Below are 26,869 nucleotides of genomic sequence, written 5' to 3'. Positions count from 1 at the left end.
TCATCTGGAATACTGTGTCCAGTTTTGAGCACCACATTTTTAAAAAGACATTGACAAACTGGAGCAAGTTCAGAGAAGAGCGACCAGAATGGTGACCGGTCTGCAAACCATGTCCTATGAGGAACGGTTACACGATTTGGGAATGTTTAGCTTGCAAAACAGAAGACTGAGAGGAGACTTAATAGCTGTCTACAAATATGTCAAGGGATGCCACATTGTAGAAGGATCATCTTTATTCTCATTTGCACAAGGAAAGACTACATGCAATGGGATGAAACTGAATGGGAGGAGACACAGATTAGATATTAGAAAAAACTTTTTGACAGTTAGGGTGATCTATGAGTGGAACAGGCTGCCACGAGAGGTGGTGAGTTCTCCTTCAATGGACGTCTTCAAACAGAGGCTGGACAGACATCTGTCTGAGATGATTTAGTGAATCCTGCTTTGAGCAGGGGGTTGGACCAGATGACCCAGGAGGTCCCTTCCAACTCTACCATTCTATGATTCTATGACTTAAGAGCCTAAGCTGTATTAGTACGTTATATCTTTAATGCGGAACCGTGACCGAAGTCAAGGTGATCGCATTAAATTTCCGGCGCCATCTTACCTCTGGGTAGATGGCGCCATCATCCCGGGGGGTGTCGCCGCCCCCCCGCACCAGTGATCGCAGTGATTGGCTGTTCAAATCTTAACAACCAATCACAGCATTTCTCACTGTTTCCGGCCTTGTGATGTCCGGAAACAGTGATCTGCAGCCTAGGATCGGTGCTCCTAAGAGCACCGATCCTATGCTGTTACTAAGAGACCCCAGCCCTGGCCCCAAAGCGCTAAAATCGGTGCAATCGCCGATCACATCGATCGCACCGATCGTAGCGCGACTGCGGGTGACAGGGCGGTCATGGGGCGGTGACCGGCTTGTGACGGGCCTGTCACCGCCCCATGACCCTCGGTAATGAATGTAAAGCCCCCAGACTGCTGTGATTGGAGCGATCGATGATGACATCGATCGCTCCAATCAGAGTACCTGAATACAGGTGACCAGGCGGTCACAGGGAGGTGTCATCTTCCTGTGACCCCCTGTGGTGCGTGCTCTGCCTCAGCCATGTCTGATGGGTGCGATCAATGACACTTGGTGAGGATTTCTGCAGAGCGGTCACGTCTGGTGTGTCTGTCGCTGGGCCTTGTAGTGCCACAGAATATTCTGTGACACCACAAGACCATCTTCTCACCTGCTCCAGTCGCTGCTGCTGCTCCTGGATCTTCTGCTCCGGTGTCCTGGGTCTCCTGCTCCTGACCAGCTGTGGTTCCTGCTCCAGATCCTGCTCCAGAGCCTGCTGCTAATCCTGCTGAAGAACAGAGAAGACTGTTCTCCCCTCATCCACCCCAATCTCCCTCCCCCCTCTTTTTACCCCTCTTCTCGCCATTTTTTTTTGTGCATTCTGCAGCGGTCTCCAGCTCCGGTCTCGGTCTCCAGCTCCGCTGCCGGTCTCTTGCGCTGGGCTCCTGGTCTCCACACCAGCTCCTGTCTGGGTCTTCTGTTCCGGTCCTGCTGCTGATCCTGCTGATCCTTTGGTAAGTCCATCTCTGATCTCCCCTCATCCACCTCAATCCCCCTGTCCCCACTCCCCTGTCTTTTTACTCCCCTTCCCACCCCAATCCCCCTCACCCCAGTGTCCCTGTTAATTCTCTCGGTTCTGGTTTCCAGCGCCAGGCTCCCCGTCTCCAGCGCCAGGCTCCCCGTCTCCAGCGCCAGGCTCCCCGTCTCCAGCGCCAGGCTCCCCGTCTCCAGCGCCAGGCTCCCCGTCTCCAGCACCAGGCTCCTTTCTTCGGGCTCCCGATCTCCTGCTCTGGGCTCCGTCTCCTGGTCTCCGGGCTCCCGGTCTCCTGCTCCGGTCCTGCTGCTGAAAGAAGAACAGAGAAGACTTTGGTAAGTCCATCTCTGATCTCCCCTCATCCACCCCAATTGCCCTCTTCCCACTCCCCACACATCCGTGCGCACATCCAGCAGCCGCCGAGTGTTGATCGGTGACATAGTTCACCAATCCACACTCGTGATCGCTGTTTGAACCACATACAGTATTTCCTTTTTCCACACACTCTAAATAAAGTACTAACACATACACACTCTAAATAAAGTACTGACACACACGCACCACATACATAACAAAAAATGTCCCGCTCATCCCAAACTCTCCATTCAGCGGAGGAGGCATACGCTTTTCTGGCCTCCGACACTGACAGCGAGGGCGAGGATCCCACATTTCTTTATTTTTCCGATTCCTCGACATCTTCCTCCTCCTCTTCCTCAGGTGCTGCTGAACCGCCCCGCAGTCGTCGCAGGAGAGAAGATGATCTAGCGACCCCCAATACTGATCACATATGGACCTCGCCCCCCGAAAATTATAAGCCACTGATTCCTGATTTCGTGGCGGAATCAGGAATCAAGTTTGACACCACCGACCTCACAGAAATGGACTTTTTCAAAGTCTTTTTCTCTGAGGATTTCGTAAACCTCATGGTGGGCCAAACTAATTTATATGCTCATCAATTTTTGGAACAAAACCCCTCTTCATCATTTTCTAACTGGTCTCCTGTAGACGCAGTAGAAATGATGAAGTTTTGGGGCCTGGTCCTTCTTATCGGGATCCTGGTCAAGGTATGGTATAAGAAGCTGGCCGTGAACATCGTACAGATGGCAATGCACGCTTTCCTTCTGTCACAATGTGCAGGCCAGACTTCTACGTGGTACCTTCACTTCCAGGAGACAGTTATCAAGGCCTTAATATTTGGCAGCGGTGACGGAGCGGGCCCCAGTATTTCCGGAACTGAAGGACCTCGAATTGTACCAGGCCAACATTTCCCAGGGGAGATCCCTCACAGCGGAAAAAAAGGTAAGTCACAAAAGAGGTACCGAGTGTGTTGTAAAAGGGGAATACGCAAGGACACCACTTACAAATGTGACACCTGCCCCGACAAACCTGGCCTGTGCATGAAAGACTGCTTCAAAAGGTACCATACTTCCATGGACTACTAAATTAATTTCTGACATATGACAACCTGATGAACACTACACAGCTGACGTGCTCCTAACTTTGTGTCATCAGCAAATTTAATCAGTTTACCCTCAATTCCTTCATGTAAATCATTGATAAAGATGTTGAACAATACAAGTCCCAGGACAGAGCCCTGTGGTACCACACTTGAGACATTCATCCAACTGGATGTGAAGCCATTTACGACCACTCTTTGAGTCCGATCACTGAGCCAGTTATGAATCCACCTAACAGTTGCCTTGTCCATTCCATACTTGGTCATTTTTTCAATAAGGATGGTGTGAGATACTTTGTCAAATGCTTTGCTAAAGTCAAGATATACTATATTTACAGCATTTCCCTGATCCACCTAGTCAGTGATTCTGTCATAGAAGGAAATTAAGTTAGTCTGACATGACTTGTTAGTTACAAACCCATGCTGACTCTGGTTAATCACTTCATTCTTATCCAGGTACTTGCATACATGTTGTTTAATAATTTGTTCAAAGATCTTTCCTGGTATAGAAGTCAGACTCACCGGCCTATAGTTCCCTGGGTCCACCTTCTTCCGCTTTTTGAAGATAGGAACAACATTTGCTCTTCTCCAGCACTTCTGTTCTCCAAGAATTTTCAAAGATTATGGAGAGTGGTTCTAAAATTTCTTCTACAATCTCCTTCAGTACTCTGGGGTGTAATTCATCTGGACCTGGAGACTTGAACTCATTTATGTTAGCTAAATATTCCCTCACAATCTTTCTGTTTACAGATAACCTGGATTCTTCTATTCCTTTAATAGTACAGTAAAGATCAGTTGATGTTACATTTTCTTTCTGAGAGAAAACTGATGCAAAATAGGAATTAAAAAGTTCGACCTTCTCAACATCCTTTCTTACCATTTCACCATTTTCATCCTGTAAAAATCCTATAGCATCTTTGACTTTTCTTTTACTTTTGACATACCTCCAAAATCCTTTTTTATTGCTTTTGACATCTCTTGCAAGCCTTAATTCATTGTCAGCTTTAGCTAACCTGATACGTGCCCTGCAGGTTCTGCAGACTGCATTATAATCTTCTTTAGATATGTCCCATAGCGTAGATACGTATTAGTACGTCTTGGACTTTAAAGGGGTTAAGGGGGCCAACACTTATCATTTTTCAAATTCAAGTTTTTTTATTTTTTGTGTTGAAAAAGTACAAGAAAATACAATATACATAGTAAAAGGGGTAGCGTAACTATAAATCTATGCATAACTACAGTACATTGGGGGGGGGGGTACAGGGAGGGTTTTCCATCAATATCCAGATCAAGCATGTATTTTTCCATATGAAAGATAGAGAGAGAGGGAGCGGACCACGGCAGACCACCAATCAATAGAGTGTGATTATGATCATTGTTGTGGCGACATCCCGGATAACTTTAGTTGGGGGCTAGATGGTAGGCGTCAGAGTTTTGGAAATCCATCCAATCCCTCCAAATCACACAGTATCTATCAACATCAGCCGGTGAGATGGCAATCAGATGCTCCATCCTATTAAGGAGAGAAATCTCCGCAAACCATTCCTCCACAGTGGGTGGGTCCCTGCTTTTCCAGTGTTGTGGAATGACATTCTTAGCCGCCTGTATTAGGTAGCCTATTGATGACCTTTTATAACTACGTTTACTTATTGGTAACATTGATAAAAGGAGGGCTTCTGGCATATTAGGGATAGTCCAACAAGTTATTTTCTCAATCATGGGAACCACCTTTGCCCAAAATGCATTTATTATAGGGCATGCCCACCATATGTATGACATTGTCCCTTCCCCCTCCCCACATCTCCAACATCTATCTGAGACCACTGGATACCATCTATGAAGGACTGCTGGTACCCGGTACCATCTAGAGATAATTTTGAAGGAGGTTTCCTGAGCTTTGGACCCTATTGAGGTTTTATGTGTTAGGAAGAAACATTTATCCCATTGTGAGTCAGAGAAGGACTTCCCCAGTTCCCTTTCCCATGCACCGCAGAATCCTGGCCTATTGTCAGTTACCTGGGCAATGAGGAGATTATACAGTAGGGAGATGGAGTGTGTAGGGGGTGACAATGATAGGCACAATTTTTCAAAGTTTGTGAGATCTCTATGAAGATGTGTGTGCTTCTTCACAGTTGAATAGAAGTGTTGTAATTGACTATATTCAAAATTAGCCTTCGGGGAAGTGGCTCTTCCCTGTAACAAGTCATTGAGGGGGGGCAGCGAAGTATTGGAGATGACATGAGAAAAGAATATCGGATGGGATTTGTTTGAACCGAGAAATCTATTTGCAGATAGTCCTGGTGGGAAATCCGGATTATCTGAAATCGGGAGCAAGGGGCCCTGGGGGTCTAGTAAGGATAAGCTTTTTTTATGGGATCTCAAAGCCAGAGCAGTGGCATAAGTACTATATGACATGAGGCCAAGAGAGGGAACAGTTAAATGGGCGCACCATGGGAGAGTGGTAAGAGCTTTAGGACAAATTGATTGAGCTATTTTGACCCATAATTTCCCCTCTGAATGATGGAAGAAGTCCAGGATTCTAGCGTGTACTGCTGCCATGTAATACTGTCGGGGTAAAAGAGAATATATATATTTGTAACTTTTATATTCTTGTAACTTTTATACGCTTTTTTGCTAATGTACTAACCACCATTTTGTGTCATATAACAATAAGCTTTCCTTGCTATTATTACTCAAATCGAAACTTAAACTAAGACAGTTCCAGTGTTGTCAAGACTTATTTCAGAGAAACGAAACAAGATTATAAGCTGACGGCTGCAATATCTGCCCAGAGACTGAGATAAGGAGATGTGGACCAATCAGGAGTGGCCAGACACTGGACTTTCATGGCTTACCCCGCCCCGGACAACCCCTATCCCCTCCCCATTATGTAGTGTATTTAGATTTGTGCATGTAAAAAATAAAGGCAGAACATTGCTGAGGACGTTGACTGTAGTAGTCTTCTGAGCATGCTCTGAGCTTGAACCAGCTTGTTGTCTGACTCATTCTTTGAATGGTTGACCCATGCTCATAGTTTGAATTTGGAGTGACTGGAGGACGAGTGGAATGTCATCACGACCCCCACAAATGGCGCCCAACGTGCGGCGTGGCTAGCGGTACGCCGCCCTCCCGGACCCATATTGCTGACTTCCCTGGTGGTGACCGCGGTGGCTGAATTTGAGGCCTGATCAACCTCCATCGAACACGGTAAGTTGAGATGTATTTTATATGTCTCACTTGCCTGTGTGTCAGCCGCAGCGGTTTCTGTGGGGTTGTCAGGTTGGATCTGGGTGGGTGACCGGTCGAGTGGTGAGACCTTGGGCGTCCCGCACCACGTCCTGAACCAGCAAGTGTTAAACCGAGTGACGTCGCATGCCTGCGCGTGCTCGTGTGCACACCACCTCCTCCTCCCCCGGTCACTGTACTTTTCTTAGATAGCTGCCTCCCGTAACTGATAGTCGAGGTTTCAAAGCATTCCTGAATTGTAGTGTAAAGGAGGTGTTGTGCTGTCAGAATCTGTGACGAATTGAGGTGTACTCTTCGTCTTATACAGAGACTGCTGTTAAGTCAAGGTTAGGAAACAGTGTATTGAGGTGTCTCTACACTGACGGGTGGTGCCGTGGTAGGAAAGGAGATAGATTGAGAGGTTACTCTCCATCTCATCAGTGTATTGAGGAGTACTCTACACTGACGGGTGGTGCCGTAGTAGGAAGGAAGACGAATTGAGGTGTACTCTTCGTCTTATACAGAGAAACCTCATAAGGAGGGGTTCTGCTGTAAGGGTCTGTGACGAATTGAGGTGTACTCTTCGTCTTATACAGAGAAACCTCATAAGGAGGGGTTCTGCTGTCAGGGTGCCGTGGTGAGTCGTACTGTAAAGTCGCCATTCAAGGTTAGGGAAGGGACAGATTGAGGCGTACTCTCTGTCTTATCAGTGTATTGAGAGGTACTCTACACTGAGGAGTGGCGACCTGTCGGCTGCACCAGTGATCTGAGTCGCGACAGATCATTGCATTCTATAAGAAAATGTTGCGTATATTCAAATTTGAAAGATCTTGTAAGTTGCGGAATGCTGCTGTAGGAGTTAAGCCAATTAGTGGAGTTACGGGAAGGCAAGAAGGCAAGAAGAATGTTAGGAATTTGTATAACATGATAAGCTTATCCAGTACAGGCAGGTTTTAGTTTTCAGTTTGGAAAGAATGTGTTACACAGAAGTTGGGAAAGTTGGGTGACGACTTCTGCATCAGGCTCAGGCACATCTTAGAGTAGATGGTGCAGGGGGGAACAGATAATGCCGAGCCTTTGTTCGGATACATGAAAGCTACAGAATGTGATTTGTTATGTGACCCTAAATTGGCCATAACCCCGTTGATGCCTGTTACTACACCTTTTCCTGCTTTCAAGAATAATCCCACTTCCATTTTAGCTCCTCCCTCCCACGGCCATATTACTACACCTCTTACTTGTTGTGGGAGGCCCGGAAAGCCCCAATCCAGCCTATATCCACTACTAGATCCATCCGGTGCATATTACCAGCCACCAGCACAGGTGGAAAAGCCCGTAGTCCCAGAGTACCCATCTGAAACTAATGTGACACCCTCTGCTCCAGTCCACGATGCTGAGACGCTTCCCCTGTTTCCTATGGGAGTCACCCACAACCCTGGGGATATCCTCCTCAACTCCCCAGAATTTCAGGCCAGACTGCTCTCCCTCCGCCAACATACTGTTACTCAAGACGATACGGAGCCAGATGAGGGATGGGCTCAAGATACTCCAGCCCCCCCCCCCCCCTTTACCCCATACGTCTCCTATGGCATCCTCCACCCCACATCCATTACCCGTACTCCGGCCCTTGCTCCAAGCAACTGCTGAAAGAGCACCCCCCCCCCCAGCCCCTCAGAAGTCTGGGACCCCTGCCGCTCCCGGAACCTAGTAGACCCATCAGGACGCCCTGTCACTCTGTCAATAGGCTATGGTGACATCCTTACACATCGGGTGGGGGCCATAGTCAACCCTGCAAACACCTGTATGAGCCATGCTGGAGGATTGGTTCGTAAAATTGCCCTTGCTGCTGGTTCTACTCTGGCTGCAGAATGCCAGGCTCACTTAGCCGAAAACGGAGAGCTTTCAAAAGGCCATGGATTCCACAAAAGCAGGATCCCTTAGTACGTATGAATCCGGCCTAGAATACATGAAACAGTTAAAGGCCTGGGCTCAGGATCGCTTGTCAGATCAAGCTGGGTCTGTACAAGATGTTCAACAAGACCCTGATGAATCTGTGGAAAGATATGCTGCAAGACTCAGCATGCATTTTGAGGATCTCGGATACAGTTCTCACGTTAAGACGCAGGCCGCCCTGTTGGTTCAGGCCCTAGTAGATGGCCTACAAGACGCTCTCAGAGATGAAGTCCTGAGAGTACAGCCCGAGATTCGTTCTTCTTCTTTCAACGACGTAGTGAACATTGTCAAAGCTTTCCAAAAAGCCATGCTAAAAATGGAAAAGGATACTAAGCCAAGGAAGAAAGCCGCTTCTGCCATGGTATATCAAGCTCAAGAAAGCTACCCACCCCTGGCAACCAACATGGAATCAAGTGGGTAATGGTTAAAGGCACAGGTGATGATACTCCTCCCACATATAGAAAACAAGACAGAAGAGATGACAAGGGATCATCTAGAAACAGAAGACAACCTCGTGATTCTGAAGGATGAATGTTATGTTGGGAGTGTGGTAGCCTTGACCACATCCTCAGAGACTGTCATTTTACAGGTGGACCATCAACCACTGGAGTTCCTGGTGGACACTGGGGCGGCCACATCTGTCATTTCCTCTGCACAGCTCCCTCCTTCTGTATCCCTATCACCGGATACCCTCACCTGTGTTGGGGTGGAAGGCCAACATATTTCCTCTCCACCCACAGTCCCTGTGTCTGCAGGACCGTTCACCGGAGTACTCACAAGATTCTTGGTCTCTGAAACTTGCCCTGTCAATCTGTTGGGAGCCGATCTCTTAGAGCGAATGAAGGCAACAATTACCTTCGGAAACCATGGTATGGAGCTTCTTTTGCGGGACCCTCATTCCGAACAAGGGACTGAAGACCGCTGTGTTCTTAAAGCCTTCCCTCTCATGATGATGACCATACAACCTCACTCTCTGTGGTCCAGTGGGCCAGAGGACGTCGGCCTCCTGCAGGTTCCCCCAGTCCGAGTACACCTCGGGCCTGGACACAGGTACCCACGGTTGCCACAATACTCTCTCAAGGCTGCACAAGAACAAAGCTTGGGTACCCAAATCGTTTCCCTCCTGGAATCAGGAGTCCTTGTCAGATGTGTATCTCCATGCAATACACCCCTCTTTCCTGTAAAAAAGAAAACCGCTCCGGGAGAGCCTCCAAGATACCGGTTGGTTCAGGATCTCAGAGCCGTCAATGCAGCTACCATTTTAGAAACTCCAGTGGTACCCAACCCAAACACCCTTTTGTCTCAGGTGCCTCCAACGGCCACCTTGTTTACGGTGTTAGATCTGGCCAACGCCTTCTTCAGTATACCCTTACACGAAGATTCGTGGTTTCTTTTTGCCTTCACTTTTCAAGGAGCACAGTTTACATGGACCAGGACTCCACAAGGAGCCCAGAACTCTCCTAACCAATTCACTCATTCTATGAAGTCTATTCTGGAGCCATGGGTTCAAGAGAACCCTCAGGTCACCCTTCTACAGTATGTGGATGATCTTTTACTCTGTGGCACTGAAGAAAATTTGCCAGAGATGTCAGCATCTCTTCTCTGGTTTCTTCACTCAGCTAACTGTAAAGTCTCGAAAGGCAAAGTCCAATGGTGTCTGCCCAAGGTCATTTTCCTCGGCCATTTTATTTCACAAGGTGCTAAACATCTGACTGAAGAGAGAAAACAAGCCATCATGTTTATCACCTTCCCAACCACCTATTCCGCTATGCAGACTTTCCTTGACCTCATCACTTACTGCAGGCAATGGATCCCTGATGCCTCAAAGCTCATGCAACCTCTGTACGACTGTCTCAAGAATGAAGGCTCAGTTTGGCTTCATGCTGAAGATCCACATGTTTCTCATCAACACAGACTATGTTTTGACCGCCTTAAACAGGCTGTGGTCTCTGCCCCGGCCTTGGGCTTACCAGACTATACTCAGCCATTTCACCTTTTTGTCTCGGAATCGGAAGGTCATGCCTCTGGAGTTCTAGCACAACGTTATGATCATAAGTATCGGCCTTTGGGGTACTACTCAGCCCGCCTGGACCCTGTCGCCCGAACTGCCCCCACGTGTCTTAAGGCGGTCCACGCTGCTCACATTCTCCTTGATAAGTCAGCTGATATCGTCCTTGGACATGATCTCTCAGCTGTTCTGCAACAAACATCTCCGAAACATCTAACCAACCAAAGACACCTGCGGCTGCAGTGTTCCCTATTGTTGCCCTCCAATATAACATTTACCAGATGTCTGACTATCAATCCTGCCACTTTGCCTCCACCTTTTAGGGGGGAAGGTGAAGAGGGTGAAGGTCCATTGGTGGAACCTCATGATTGTATAAAAATTTTGCAGGAAGAGACTTCTGCTCCAGAGAATATGGTGGCACATCCGTTCGCACACCCTGCCATGCACCTATGGACTGATGGATCCCGTTTCGCAGACCCTCAAGGGAAGTTCCACACGGGATATGCTGTCACAACAGACCTAACAGTTCTGAAGGCTGAAGCTCTACCACCATACATGTCTGCACAAGAAGCTGAACTTGTGGCTCTCACAGAGGCCTGCCACCTGGCAGCAGGAACAAAGGCGAATATATATATATACCGATTCCAGGTATGGATATGGAATTTGCAACGATTTTGGACTTTTGTGGAAGTCTAGAGGATTCATCACAGCTGCAGGTACACCAGTGAAACATGTCTCATGGATTAAGGCCCTAATGAAGGCCCTGGAACTACCCATTCAGGTTGCTGTTATGAAGGTCAAGGCTCATGGAAGACTAGAATCCAGAGAAGCCAGGGGCAACCACCTAACTGACCAAGCAGCCAAGACTGCAGCAGTGGAGAATGTGTCATCAAAGTGGCAGGAAAAGGAAGAAGAGATGGGAGAGACTCTGCAAACTGTAGCTGTGGCGCTCACTAGAGCAAGAGCCAAAGAACAGCCGGCGGAAGACCATACAAGTCCAGCGGAGACACGAATGGAATCCAGGGGGGTCAGGATGCCTGAAGAAAAATTGTGTGAGGAACAAAGGGAGACCCCCACTGAAGAAGTCAAGCAATGGAAAGCGGCAGGAGCCGTGCTGGCAGGTCGCAAAGATTCAAAGGTCAACTCGACTCTTTACCAAGTGGATGGGAAGCCTTGCTTGCCTAGACGCATGTACTCAGCCGTGGCAGCATGGGCTCACGGGCCTACACACAGAGGAAAGAATCAAGCCTTGGCATGTATCAAGAAACTGTACTTTGCACCTGTAATCTCTTCCACTGTGACTGCGTACTCAAAATCCTGCTCTGTCTGCGCTACCTGCAACCCAACGTGTACGGCACGGGTCCCTCTCCAACACCTGGCTAAACCAGACTACCCTTGGCAGAGAATACAAGTCGACCATATCCAAATGCCTAAAGCAGGAAAATACGAGTACGTTTTGGTAGCCGTGGATATGTTCTCAGCCTGGCCCGAGGCCTACCCGGTTGTCAACATGACTGCTAAAGTCACAGCCAAGAAACTGATCACTGAAATTGCCTGCAGATTTGGAGTTCCCCAAGTCATAGAATCGGATCAAGGACCAGCTTTCACAGCAAATATCTACGAAGAACTCTGGAACATGTTGGGAACAGATTTGGGCCTCCAGACTCCATACCATCCTGCCAGTTCAGGCAAAGTGGAAAGAATGAATTCCACACTCAAGACCCAGCTCTTGAAAATGACCCAAGATCATCCCCTCCCCTGGCCCGACCTACTCCCCATAGCATTGTATCATATCACACACACTCCTCAGGCCAAACATGGGCTGACTCCCTATAAAATTCTGTTTGGGACCCCACCCAAGATAGGAGAGATTAGGCCCCAAGAGTTGTCTGAAACACATGATAGAGTGGTAAAATTTGTGATTGCCTTGTCTAGAGAATTGACTAACACCCGCTCTCCAGTATCTGCTTCTCTCCCAGAATCTACAGGTGATGCAGTACATGATTTCATCCCAGGCGATCTAGTGTATGTGAAGAAGTTTGTCCGGAGAGACTGCCTCCAGCCGCGGTTCGAGGGACCGTACACTGTGCTTCTCACCACCCCGACCCCCACAAAGCTTGAGGGCAAGAGCACCTGGATTCACGCCTCCCACTGCAAGAGAGACAGAACGAGTCTATAAAAGATGACTACCTTCTTCTATATCCTTTCCATATGCTTACTGTCTGTCCCAGGGTGGACAGCTACCACACAGGGGTAGATACCTCCTTCTTCTCAGGTTGGTTGGGAGGGCTCAAGGGATTCCTCCAACAAGTTTGTTTAGTAATGGGAGGTCTACTAGTATTGGGCCTGGTGGTCCTGTGCTGCATAGTCCACTTATACAGGAAAGCTATAACCAATGCTGTCCCAACCTCCGGGACCTTTCTGAATCAAGAGAAGATATGGAGAAATACACTCCTTTGAACAAGCCTGACCAGACCCCCCATGACAAAGTCCAATTGAAAGATTCAGTTTAGGATCAGTTGGGAGAACTCCATGTGTTATCCAGGATAGGGCTCGATTGTCTGGGGGCGTCCCATAAGGGGGCAGCTTCTAAGATGATTGGGTGAAGAAATCCACCTCCCCTCTCCCCACACATGGACAGTCTCAAAGGCCCCGAAGCAAGAGAAAGCTTAGTGTTTAGGGGGGAATGTCGGGGTAAAAGAGAATATATATATTTGTAACTTTTATATTCTTGTAACTTTTATACGCTTTTTTGCTAATGTACTAACCACCATTTTGTGTCATATAACAATAAGCTTTCCTTGCTATTATTACTCAAATCGAAACTTAAACTAAGACAGTTCCAGTGTTGTCAAGACTTATTTCAGAGAAACGAAACAAGATTATAAGCTGACGGCTGCAATATCTGCCCAGAGACTGAGATAAGGTGATGTGGACCAATCAGGAGTGGCCAGACACTGGACTTTCATGGCTTACCCCGCCCCGGACAACCCCTATCCCCTCCCCATTATGTAGTGTATTTAGATTTGTGCATGTAAAAAATAAAGGCAGAACATTGCTGAGGACGTTGACTGTAGTAGTCTTCTGAGCATGCTCTGAGCTTGAACCAGCTTGTTGTCTGACTCATTCTTTGAATGGTTGACCCATGCTCATAGTTTGAATTTGGAGTGACTGGAGGACGAGTGGAATGTCATCACGACCCCCACAATACCTTCTACAATCCGGAAGGCTAAGGCCCCCCTTTTGTTTGTGCCTGATCAGAACGTCCCCCTGAATGCATGGACGCCCATTTGCCCGGATAAATATGCAAAAGCTACTGCGCAGTCTTTTCCAAAAATTTGAGGGAATTACCACGGGAATGGTTTGGAAGAGGTATAAGAGTTTAGGTAGGACGCTCATTTTTAGTATATTTATTCTGCCGAACCAGGAAAAATCCTTCACCGTCCAAGTAGTAAGATCTCTATGGAGTTGTTCAATAAAGGGCCCAAAATTAAGATAAAATAGACGGGAGAGGTCTCTATGAATACGAATTCCTAAGTATTTGATACCCTGTGAGGGCCAGGCAAAGGGAAAGTTGGACTGGATGGAATCCTGTATGGATTTGGGGAGGGAAACACCGAGGGCCTCAGACTTCGCTGCATTGATTTTAAAATTTGACCATGTAACAAAGTGATCTATTTCAGCCATAACAGCAGGGATGGATATATGTGATTGAGTGATATATACTAGGACATCATCAGCAAATGCAGAGCACTTGTACTCGGTGCCTCCCACCTCAATCCACCCAATATTGGGGTTATGGCGAATTGATGAGAGCAGGTGCTCCGTCACTAGGATGTATAAGAGAGGAGACAGAGGACATCCCTGTCTTGTCCCATTGGTTATTATGAAAGGTGATGATAATGTTCCATTTATCTTCAGCCTAGCTGACGGATTGCAATACAGGGCCATGATTTTAGCTATAAAAGGGTCCCCTACCCCAAGCTTTTTAAGAGAGTAATATATGGCGTGCCAGGAGACTATCGAATGCTTTCTCAGCATCCAACGAGAGTATCAGTAGAGGGATACCTCTTGATTGGGCATGATGAATAATGTCAATTGTCTTTAAAGTGTTGTTCCGAGCTTCCTTGCCAGGGAGGAATCCCACCTGATCCAAGTGTATGTGTGCGGTTAAGAAAGGTTGCAGCCTATTCGCCAATATTTTCGCGTAGATCTTCAGATCCACGTTCAGCAGAGAGATTGGTCTATAGCTAGAACATAAGTGTGGGTCCCCACCCTTTTTTGGGAGAACAGTGATATGTGCCTCTGTAGTTTGGGGAGGGAAGGGGTTTGTGCAGGATGCGTGATTAAATCCTCCCAGCAGGAGAGGTGAAAGGAGCCGAAGGAATGTTTTATAGAATTTGACTGTATATCCATCTGGGCCTGGACTTTTTCCACTCGCTAACGACTGGTTAGCTAACTGCAATTCGGACTCTGTTAAGGGTTCATCTAGAGATGTGGCGGGAGACATTTTTAAAGGGTTCTGTGCATGTGTCTCAGTCGTGTCTGTCCCAATCAAGGAAGTATTAACAGGGGATGTGTTGTTTGGTATGCCATCGAGATTGTATAGTTGAGTATAATATTTATGGAATTCAGTTCTAATATCTTCCGTTTTGTTTAGCATTTGACCCGAGTTGTCTTTTATTTTTAGGATGTGATTTTAGGCTTTTTGGGATTTTACAGCTCTCGCTAGCATGCGTCCACATTTATTGCTATATTCATAGAACTTACTGCTACAGACCTGGAGATAGCGTCTATATCCCAAGTATAATAGTTTTTTGGCTTCCTGTCTGGCTGCTAATAGGTCTCGGAGTGTTGCTGTGGAGAGGGCATGTTTGTGGGCTACCTCAAGGGTTTCTACTTTATGCAGAGCGAGATTGAGGTTATGTGCCCTCTCTCGCTTCAATCGGGAGCCATGTTTAATAAATAGACCCCTAAGAACGCATTTCAGTGCCTCCCATTTGATTGTGGGGGAAGATACGTCAAATTTGTGGCCTTCCTCAAAGTTTGATATTGTGTTGGTTACATCCTGGGTGCACACCGGGTCCAGTAACAAGGATTCGTTTAGTTTCCACGACCCTGAAAGCTTGGGTAGATTGGGAATAACGAGAGAACAGAATATGGGAGCATGGTCAGACCAAAGCATAGTCCCTATCTCCGTCTCCGGCTGCCAAGATAGGGCTCGGTGTTGCACCAGGATATAGTCAATTCTGCTGTAAGAATCATGAGGGGAGGAATAAAAGGTATAATCTTTGACAGTCGGGTGTGTGAGGCGCCAAACGTCACAGAGCTGTAGTTGGAGAAATGCCCTCTTTACTTTTTTGATAGCTGAATAAGATAGAGATGCTTTTCCTGTTGAATTATCTAATGTAGGATCTAATGTTAAATTGAGGTCTCCACACAGAATGACTGTACCCTGGACAATGGGAATGGCTTTGTCTATTAGGTCGAGAATGAACGGAGTTTGACCCTGGTTAGGGGTATAAGCATTGATGATTGTGAAAAGTCTGCCTTCAATTTTTAAAATTAGGAGCATATACCTTGCATTTGGATCTTTAATGCATTCGACAAATTCGTGTGTCAGGCTTTTGTGAATGAGGATAGCAACTCCCTTACTCTTAGATTGGGTGTTATTACACAGGTGCCAGTGGGTATAATATTTGTTTTTAGGGGTATGATGTTCTTTAAAGTGTGTTTCCTGTAAGCACGCGATCTGTACCTTTTTTTTTGTGAAATAATCTAAGAATTTGGGCCCTTTTTTCTGGGATTTTAAACCCCTTCACATTGAAGGAGGCATACTTAAGTGTCGCCATTGGGTTGAATCTCTCGGCGGTCCGCTCCCCTCAGAGTGAGATGATTGCAAGCATCGATGGACATTTGAAGCAACTGTGGGAAAAAGACAATAGGGTGAAACAAACATAACAAAAGAAACAGTAAGTAAAGAACTACTGTTCGGGGTATAAGTAACCATTTTAAGTAGAACCAAGCGTATGGGGGTACCCGATCGCCTGGCGGTGTCCCTTCAGGGGAAAAGTGACAGCTAAGCATCGTGAACACTAACACTCCTTTTGAGAATTGTGTTGCAGGAAAAAAGACTAACCAACCGACTGAGAAACATTACTGAAACTTACTGAAAGGCAAAGCCATTAAGCTCCCACGGGGTTACAGTGGGGTCAACAAATCTAGGTGAATATTCTGTTGATAGGTGCTAGCAAGGTTAAGGCATTAAGACCTATACATTTAGTCAGATATTTGTATGTGCTCCCCAGTGGAGCTACCCGTTTTTCCCTCCCGACTCCTTTCAGGAGAAGACGTTGGGCTATCTTAAGACTAAAAGGCAGTTCAAATGAAGTATGCCACTAAACATGGGCCTCCAGGTTCAGGGTCCTTTTCTGGGCATCTGCGGCGGTCGCTGGGAGCGCTTGGTGACTCTCTGGGGGAGATTAATAGAAGATGAAGCCTCTCTGTCCCGCCCACGGCGAGGTCCGCCGTCCTCTAAAGCCGAGGACAGTGTGAAAAACTGGAACCACTGTGGGATCGATATTTGTGGGAGATTGAGTTGTTTTAAAAACTCCGGCAGGTCTCCCGGGGTGAGTAGTCTTGCCGAGCGTCCATTGTGTCTAACTTGAAGGGAGGACGGGAAACCCCAACGGTAAGGGATATCCCATTCCCTGAGTGCGTCTGTGAGTGGTTTCAAAGCAGCTCTCATTGATAATGTCCGCCTAGACAAGTCAGGGAGGATCATCAACCGCTTGCCTTTGTACATTGTTGCAGAGCTGTCCCTGGATTTGAGCAGGATCTCCTCCTTAGCTTTGTAGTAGTGGACTCGACAGATGACATCTCTTGGTTTATTGGGGTCTAAGTCCATAGAGCGTAATGCCCTGTGAGCTCTGTCTTGCTCTATCACGGAAGAAAGGGGGGCCCCTAGTATTTTATTGAATATGTGATTAAGAGTGGAGGGTAAGTCCGCAGTAACCACCGATTCCGGCAAGCCCCTGATGCGTAGATTGTTTCGTCTTCCTCGGTTCTCCAAGTCGTCCAGGTGAGATTGGAGGTTGATGATATGGGCAGATTGGATGTGTATTGTATCCTGGAGCGCTGTGATAGTGGCAGAGGTAATAGTCATGTTCTGTTCTATGGTGTCCACTCTCGTTGTCAGGGTAGCCACATCAGATTGCAGTTTTGAGAATTCCTGTTTGCACTCCTCTACGATGTATTTTGCAAATGAGGTAATATCCTCTTTAGTTGGGAAAGATTGCAAAAGTGTTTGAATGTCAGCCAAAGTCACTGGTCGTGAGCTCGCGGCCCATGATGGTGCTGGTTGTGGTGCAATTGAGGGTTCTGTGGAGGTAGGATATTTAGTGGCATCAACCATGGATTGTTCGGTTTGTGTTCTTAGAAGTTGTGGAACCCCTGTGAGAGGCTCTGAAGAGAGATCCATGAGATTCTGAGCAGGCTCTAAAGGGGTTAATATATGATCCTGAGCACACAGTGAGCTGTGATTAAATGCTTTTTGTAAGCCAGCTGTATTTCCCTGTGTGGATAGTTGACTCAAAAGGGCCCTCTGTGGAGGTATGTTATCAGGAGGGATAGGGTTAATTAATCTTCTGCAAGGAGCTATCAGATCCTGTTCTGTTTCAGACTCACAGACTCCACTTTCACTTTCCACTGTATCTCTGTGTAGGGGCTGGTCTGCATTCACTCCCTCCTGTGCCCTGCCCCCTCTGTGCCTGTCTGTCTCTGACTCCACACAGGAGGCCTGCGCCATCTTGGACATAACATGTCATTATCGGTCTTTACTCCTCTTTGGTCAGACCTCATCTGGAATACTGTGTACAGTTTTGGGCACCACATTTTAAAAAAGACATGAAGAAACTGGAGCAAGTTCAGAGAAGAGCGACCAGAATGGTGACTGGTCTGCAAACCATGTCCTATGAGGAACGGTTGCAGGATTTGGGAATGTTTAGCTTGCAAAAAAGAAGACTGAGAGGAGACTTAATAGCTGTCTACAAATATGTCAAGGGCTGTCACATTGTAGAAGGATCATCTTTATTCTCATTTGCACAAGGAAAGACTAGAAGCAATGGGATGAAACTAAATGGGAGGAGACACAGATTAGATATTAGAAAAAACTTTTTGACAGTTAGGGTGATTAATGAGTGGAACAGGCTGCCACGAGAGGTGGTGAGTTCCCCTTCAATGGACGTCTTCAAACAGAGGCTGGACAGACATCTGTCTGAGATGATCTAGTGAATCCTGCTTTGAGCAGGGGGTTGGACCAGATGACCCAGGAGGTCCCTTCCAACTCCATTCTATGATTCTATGATTCTATGTGTACTTGTAGGAGATGTAACTGCAGTAGTGATTACCCTGCAGAAGCCAGGATCTTCAGCAGAGTTCATACTGTGGCTGGAGTGAGTCTCCAAAGCAAGCATTTGGGAGGGGGTGGCAGGAACTGATTGCATATTACCTCCATGTGTCCAGGTCTCTGTTGTTGTGGTAGCTGTTACAGGTGCTGATAAGCTGCTGCGCAGGAGATAAGCTTGGATATTTCCCTGCACAATGGCTGTTGGTGATGCAGAGACAGTACTCCTGTCTTTTTTGGCTTTTCCCATGCCTTGTAGAGCCGGTTAATCAGATCTTTTCACAACTGACGTATGACACTACATTATAGTATTCAAAAATCAGCTATCACTTCCAAAAAGGGCACTTGTTGGGCATTTCCACTGTTTAGGCACATCAGAGGCTCTGAGAAAGTGATATGACGCCCGCAGACCGTTCCATCAAAGTCTGAATTCAAAAGCGTCACTCCTTCCCTTCCGAGCCCTGACATGCGCCCAAACAGTAGTTTTTTCCAACACATGGGGTATCTGCATACTCAGGAAAAATTGTACAACAACTTTTGATGTCTAATTTCTCCTAGTACCTTCATGAAAATAAAAATATAGTGGCTAAAAGATGTTTTTTGAAAAAAAAAATATTTTTTTTTCACGGCTCTACGTCATAAACCTTTGCAAAACACTTGGGGGTTCAAAGTGCTCACCACACATCTAAATAAGTTCCCTGAGGGGTCTAGTTTCCAAAATGGGGTCACTTGTGGGGGGTTTCCACTGTTTAGGCACATCAGGGGCTCTCCAAACGCGATATGGAGTCCGCTGTCAATTCCAGCGAGTTTAGCATTGAAAAAGTCAATTGGTGCTCCTTCCCTTCCGAGCCCTGCCATGCGCCCAAACAATGGCTTTCCCCCACATATGGGGTATCGGCGTACTCAGTAGAAATTGCACAACGACTTTTGGGGTCCAATTTCTCCTGGTACTCTTGTGAAAATAAAAAAAATTGGGTATAAAATAAAATTTTAGTGAAAAAAAGTTAAATGTTCATTCTTTTCCTTTCACGTTCAATTAATTGGTGTGAAGCACGTGAAGGGTTAATAAACTTCTTGAATATGGTTTTGAGCACCTTGAGGGGTGCAGTTTTTAGAATGGTGTCACTTTTGGGTATTTTCTGTCATAAAGACCTCTCAAAGTCATGTCATATGTGATGTGGTCCCTAAAAAAATGGTTTTGTAAATTTTGTTGTAAAAATGAGAAAATCGCTGGTCAACATGCGGGTTGTCAATTGCTAAATTTTCAAAATTTTTGCCAAATTTCCATTTTTTTCACAAATAAATGAAAGTGATATCGAAGAAATTTTACCACAATCATGAAGTACAATATGTCACGAAAAAACAATCTCAGAATCAGGGGGATCCGTTGAAGCGTTCCAGAATAATTACTTCATAAAGTGACACTGGTCAGAATTGTAAAAATTGGCCTGGTCATTAATGTGCAAACCACCCGCGGGGGTAAAGGGGTTAAAAATAGTCTGGGTGAAATGGTGGATGAGGATGAGGAAAAAGCCAATATGCTAAATGATTTTTTTCAACAGTATTTACACAAAATCTTATGACAGAAAACATGATTAGTGATAACAAAAATTCTCCATTAAATGTCACTTGCTTAACCCAGCAGGAAGTATGGCGGCGTCTAAAAATCACTAAAGTTGACAAATCCCCGGGCCCGGATGCGATACACCCGCAACGTCATAGATAGACCATTATTTTTAAAGATTCCATAGTAACAGGGTCGGTAGCACACGACTGGCGTATAGCAAATGTGGTGCCAATATTCAAAAAGGGGACAAAAACCGAACTTGTAAATTATAGGCCAGTAAGCTTAACCTCTACTGTGGGTAAAATCCTGGAGGGTTTCCTAAGATATGCTATACTAGAGTATCTGAAGAAGAATAACCTCATGACCCAATATCAACATGGGTTTACGAGGGACCGTAAATCTGTAATCTAACTTGTTTATTTGTCAACAGAAGGATGTATACAATCGAAAAGTATGGTAAAACAGTGATACTTTGTTCAGGATAATGGAGTTCAAGTAAGAAACACACAAACATCTAAAAAACGTTTCTATCAATAGAACCTTCCTACCCAGCATGCCCTGGTTCCTTCCAAAATGCTACAGACTGCTTTTACAGAAAAACAACATGTAATACAATTAAAATTCACCAGATGGTGCTATTACCACATTAGACGTCACTAACAGAGTATTAAGCTATGTGCCCACGATGCAGAAATGGTCCGGATTTTTTCCTGAGCGTTTCTGCATCTCCCTGGCAGAAAAAAAGCATGCGGATTGTACATGCAGATTGTACATGCAGATTGCACATGCAGATTGCACATGCAGATTGCACATGCAGATTGCACATGCAGATTGCACATGCAGATTGCACATGCAGATTGTACATGCGTTTTTCCTGCCAGGAACATGCGGAAGTGAAGCTTTCTTCACATTCATTTCCGCATGCGGGTTGTCAAGCGTTTTCCAGGCGATTTTAGCATCACTTGGAAAGTGCTTGACAACTTGGTCACACTATATAAATCCATGCAACCGGCATAGATTTATGTTGTGTGACCAAGTTACGATGCTGCAAATGAAGCATCAATACTAAAAAAAAAAAATGTTAAAAAATTAAAAAAAACATTCTACTCACCTTTATGGCCCCCAGTCTCCTTCTTTGGTGTCTTCGGCGGCTCGCGGTGCTCTAAAAAGGACCTTCCATGACGCACCGCAGTCGTGTGACCTATCACATGACTAAATGATGTCATGGAAGGGACTTTGACACCAGCCGAAGAGCCAGCAGCGCTGCCGGGAGCAGACAGGGGCCATCAGAAGGTAAGTGTATGTTTTGGGTTTTTTTTATTCTTTTTTAACCACAAGTGCTATGGTACCCAGGTCTGGAGGAGAGTCTCCTCTTCTCCAGACCCGGGTACCATCCGTTGTCAATCTCTAACAGCGGCATTAACATCGCCGTGCCAGAAGCGCGTCACATGATCGCGGGTCACCGATGCATGGCCCCCTTTCGCCCCATTCAAAATAAAATAATAAAAAAAAAACCTACATAGACATATTTGGTATCGCCGAGTTCAGAATCGCCCGATCAATATAAAAAAATAATTAATCTGATCAGTAAACGGCGTAACGAGAAAAAAATTCTAAGCGCCAGAATTACGTTTTTTGGTCACCGCAAAAGTGCAATAAAATGCAATGACGGACGATCAAAACATCGGATCTACCCCAAATGTTATCAATAAAAACGTCAGCCCGGCACGCAAAAAATAAGCACTCACCCGGCCCCAGATCCCGAAAAATGGAGCCTTTTTTTTTTTTTTTTTAAGCAAACTTTGGATTTTTTTTTCACCACTTAAATAAAAAAGAACCTGTACATTTTTGGTATCTACAAACTCAATGACCTGGAGAATAAGAATGGCAGGTCAGTTTTAGCATTCAGTGAACGTGGTAAAAAAAACAACAACCAAAAAACATCTGTGGTATTGCTTTTTTTCCAATTTCACTGCACTTGGAATTTTTTTCTCGTTTTCCAGTACATGATATGGTAAAACTAGTAATGGCGTTCAAAAGTACAACTCGTCCCACAAAAAATAAGCCCTCACATGGCCATATTGACCAAAAAATAAAAACGCTATGGCTCTGGGAACAAAAACAGAAAATCCCAAGGTCCTTTTAGTGTCAGGACTCGCAAGTGTGAGGACCCTTGACTTGGGTTGCGAGCTTGCGTATTTTGGCTAAAATAGCGACCAATTCTCTAAATGTGGTGTATTTATTTTATACACTATTTTTCATCTTTTTTTCACATTTTTATGCAGGATGCAGCCAGGCCCTTTAGTGTTGGCTGGGTGAATTGGGGCATCTGAGTTTGTGGGGGGCACCTATATAGTGCTGGATAGGCCTGCCTGATCTTATAGTATGGGTGTCATCAAAAGGCTGTAAGCTAGACACTGTGCATCACACATATCTGTGTGACTGGAGTCCAATGCAAGCCCCATCTGTGTGCATGTATAATACTACACAGCCACCCCCTCCATAAATTGGTAGGTTAGTGAGTGGCTGTTTGCATCAGTATTTTGCATATGTTCTGCCCCCGCCTTTATCATGGGGGTCTGCTGCATCCTGCAGTGCATAGGTAATCTGACCTGGTGTTGGTAAGGCTTTATCTTTTTCTGTGATGTTTTTTGAAATATTGTCCCATGTTAGCCAACTTTCTGTCAGTGCAGTTTGCATAGTATAGAAATGTTCCTGCATCCCTATACTATACATGCGATCAGCCTGCAATTAGTCCCATAGTGGGACCAAGTGTAAAAGTAAAAAAGTTAAACAAAATGATAAAAAAAAAAATGTAAAAATATTTTTTAAAAATTATAAAATATATAGTACCCATAAATAAAAAATTTTAAGAAAAAAAAAAAATAAAAAACAAAAAAAGTACACATATTTAGCTTCACCACGTATGGAGCGACCCCTGACCTATAAAAATGTCCCAGCAGTCAACCCCTCCAGTGAACACTGTTAAAAAAAAAAAAGGCAAAAAACGATGGTTTATCATGATACCACCGAACAAAAAGTAGAATAAAACGTGATCAAAAGACGGATGTAAATAAAAATGGTATCGCTGAAAACGTCATCTTGTCCCGTAAAAAATCAAGCCGCATACAGCTCCATCAGCCAAAAAATAAAAAAGTTACAGCTCTCAGAATAAAGCGCTGAAAAAATTATTATGTCTATAAAATAGTTTTTGCGTAAAAGCGCCAAAAGATAAAAAACTATATAAGTGTAGTATCGCAGTAAACGTACTGACCAGACGAATAACGCTGCCTGATCACTGTTACCACACGCAGAACGGCATAAAAAAAAATTTTTGAATTGCAGGTTTTTGTTTATTCTCCCTCCCAAAAATCGAAATAGAAAGCGATCAAAAAGTGTCACGTGCCTGAAAATGGCACCAATAAAAAAGTCAACTCATCCCGCAAAAAACGAGCCGTCACATGACTCTGTCTGCCAAAATATGGAAAAATTATAGCTCTCAAAATATGGCGATGCAAAAACTAGTCTTTGCAAAACAAAAGCGTCTTTTAGTGTGTGACAGCTGTCAATCATACAAACCCGATATAAATCCAGTATCACTGTAATAGAACCGACCCGAAGAATAAAGTAATCTCATCACTTATACTGCACACGGAGGACACTGCTAAACAGAGGCCAGACGAACTCCAGAGTAACTCTGCTTCCTCATTATAGTGAATGGATCCCTCGGGATAGGGTTAGTGTTGTGATAGGGTTAGGGCTTGTTAGGGTTGGGATTTTTTCAAAAGTAAACAAAAAAAAAAATTATGGCGACTAATGTTGAGCGCAAGTGCTCGCTACTTGAGTTTGCATTGGGTGATTGGGTATACACAGAGTATCGCCGGTGCTTGAGTGACATGCTAGAGTCTCTGCCCCCTCTTGTTTTGCGCCTGTTATACAGCCAAAAAAACCACACGGGATTGCCTGCCATACACGAGCGATCCCCGCATGTTTTTTTTGGGTGTCTAATAACCGTGAAACATGCGGAGCAGGGACTCGAGCATGTCACTCGAGCACACGCTGTACATGGTGCATACCTGAGTACCCGATGCAAACTCAAGTAGCGAGCACTTGCGCTCAAGAATAATGACAACTTATTCAATATGATGACCTAATGTCATCAAATTCTGTGTCATATCTCTAGGCTCAAAATGTTCACTATACCCCTTAATAAAATCCTTGAGGGGTGTAGTTTCCAAAATGGTGTCACTTGTGGGGGATTTCCACGGTTTAGGCACATCAGGGGCTCGCCAAACGCAACATGGCGTCCGCTAATTATTCAAGCAAATTTTACATTCAAAAAGTCAAATGGCGTTCCTTCTCTTCCGAACCCTGCCGTGTGCCCAAGCAGTGTTTTTCCCCCACATATGGGGTATCAGCGTGCTTAGGAGATATTGCACAACAAATTTTGTGGTCCATTTTTCCTGTTACCCCTGCAAAAATATTTTGTGTGACATATCTCTCTGATTTAAGGGCATGAAAATTCAAAGTTGGAAAATTGCAAAATTTTCGCCAAATTTCCGCTTTTTTCACAAATAAACGCAAGTGATATCAAATAAATTTTACCACTATCATGAAGTATATGTCACGAATCTGAGAATCAGGGGGATCCGTTGAAGCTTTCCAGAGTTATTACCTCATAAAGTGACACTGGCCAAAATTGTAAAAATTGGCCTGGTCATGAAGGTGCAAACAGCCATTGGGGGTAAAGGGGTGAATGGGGCAGCGCTGATGCTTGATTTTTTCACTGACAGTGTCAGTGAAAGAAAATTGCAGCATGCTGCAATTTCACTTTGAAATTGGATGCCACTCACCCATTCAAGTCTGTGTGTGCATGGAAAACATCGGACTGCACTCGGATGACATCTGAGGGAAGTCAGATTTCCATGGAGTCACAGAATGCAAAAGATGGAGAATTATTTTTCTTTATCTTCTCCTCACAGTATGCTGCAATCTCTCATCCAAGAGACTCATATCACGCTATACTGATGGATCAAACTCTGATTAGAGAGTTTGCTCGGCGTGTCATTAGCATAATTAGCCAGATTCTCTAGCATGAGAGAACCTAAGGGCCCCGTCACACTAAGCGATGCAGCAGCGATCCCGACAACGATACGACCTGTCAGGGATCGTTGCTGCATCGCTAATACATCGCTGATGAGCTGTCAAACAGGCAGGCTCACCAGCGATCAGGGGAGCAGCGATATCGTGGAAAGAATCGTTCCACGATGTCCTGCTCCCGCTACCAGCCTGCTGCAAGCAGGAGCAGGCTGGTAACTATGGTAAACATCGGGTTACTAAGTGCGCGTGTGCCCCTAGTAACCCGCTGTTTACCATGGATACCACTCTGCTACGGTGCGTGGGAGCCTCCGTGCACCGTAGCAGAGTGGTATCCATGGTAAACAGCGGGTTACTAAGTGCGCGCGTGCCCCTAGTAACCCGATGTTTACCATAGTTACCAGCCAGATCGTTGGTCCCGCTGGTCACACACAGCGATGTGTGCTGGCCAGCGGGAGGCCAACGACCAAAAAATGGTCCAGGACACTTTGCAACGATCAGCGACCTCACAGCAGGGGCCTGATCGTTGCAAAGTGTCACACACAGCGACATCGCTGGTGAGGTCGCTGGTGAGTCACCAAAACCGTGACAGCAGCGATATCGCTAGCGATATCGCTATGTGAGACGGGGGCTTAAGGCTGTCTGACAGTAGATTAACTAGTAGATCGGTGGGGTGCCAGAAAAAAGTGCCCCAAATTTTTCTGTGTGAAAGGAGTAGTATTATGCATGCTTGATCATCACTATTCACATTAAGGTCTCAGGACTTAATTAGGGACAATCTATCAGTTATCACCATTGAAGAGGAAAAGGTGAAAAGTCTTTTAGTCCTATTAGTTTGTGGAACATTTTCTCTGTTAGTATTATGCCATGTGGGTGAAATGATTTACTTGGTTACACAGTTATGGTCTTATTCATTATTTAAAACATTTTGTTTTATACCGTATCTCTTGAAATGTTTACCTGGGTTTGTGATGGTCTGAAAGATGAATCAAAGCCATTTTGCAAGGAGTTAAGGAAGGGTTGAATCTTGTAGAGTCCATGAGTTGTTTGGCTGGAGCGGAAAGCTACAATATGGAAGAACTTCAAAATCTTCTCAAATCGCGATTGTGTCATAACAAGTGATATGCTCTTGTTGCTATAAAATCCACCACTCCATATACTGAGGACAGATTCACAATGATGGCTACTTGTTGATATCATGTAACCAAGAAATGATTTCATCTCAGCAAGGGTGACATCCATCCATGTATGGTCAATCCCAAATCTTTCTTGAAACTTCTTAGCATACATATTGGTCTGGGTCACCATGTTTTTAATAACGTTGTTAGAGACAAACAATTGAAAGAAATCAATTGCCCTGGAGTTAGATGACATACTATGAGTAGGCCCTGCAAACAGAAAGAAACATTAGTTTACAACATTGAAACAATTAAAGATCAATTTCTATTCTGCCAGCATGACAGTAACATCAAAAAGGAGGCATAAAGATGTACACAAAGGCATTATGCAAAAGGTAGCCAATGCTATATGAAAGCCATGCGAGGAATGAAGAAATCAACTGGTGTCA

At 45.3% G+C, this 26,869-nt stretch overlaps 1 protein-coding gene across 1 annotated transcript in view; it reads right to left on the bottom strand.

Annotated features, from left to right (window-relative positions):
• PGBD5 (piggyBac transposable element derived 5) overlaps positions 1 to 26,869 on the bottom strand; it is a 671,274-nt gene that overhangs the window by 562,575 nt on the left and 81,830 nt on the right. The window contains exon 2 of the mRNA XM_073660236.1: positions 26,263 to 26,690. Within this exon, the coding sequence (XP_073516337.1) occupies positions 26,263 to 26,690 (428 nt within the window). The remainder of the gene's footprint in view (positions 1 to 26,262; positions 26,691 to 26,869) is intronic.

This window comes from Phyllobates terribilis, unplaced genomic scaffold, assembly GCF_046119375.1.
Source record: "Phyllobates terribilis strain yellow unplaced genomic scaffold, ASM4611937v1 Scaffold_24__1_contigs__length_18792416, whole genome shotgun sequence".
NCBI lineage: Eukaryota > Metazoa > Chordata > Amphibia > Anura > Dendrobatidae > Phyllobates > Phyllobates terribilis.
The sequence above is the reverse complement of the archived record's forward strand: the minus strand, read 5'-3'. Positions and strand labels throughout refer to the sequence as shown.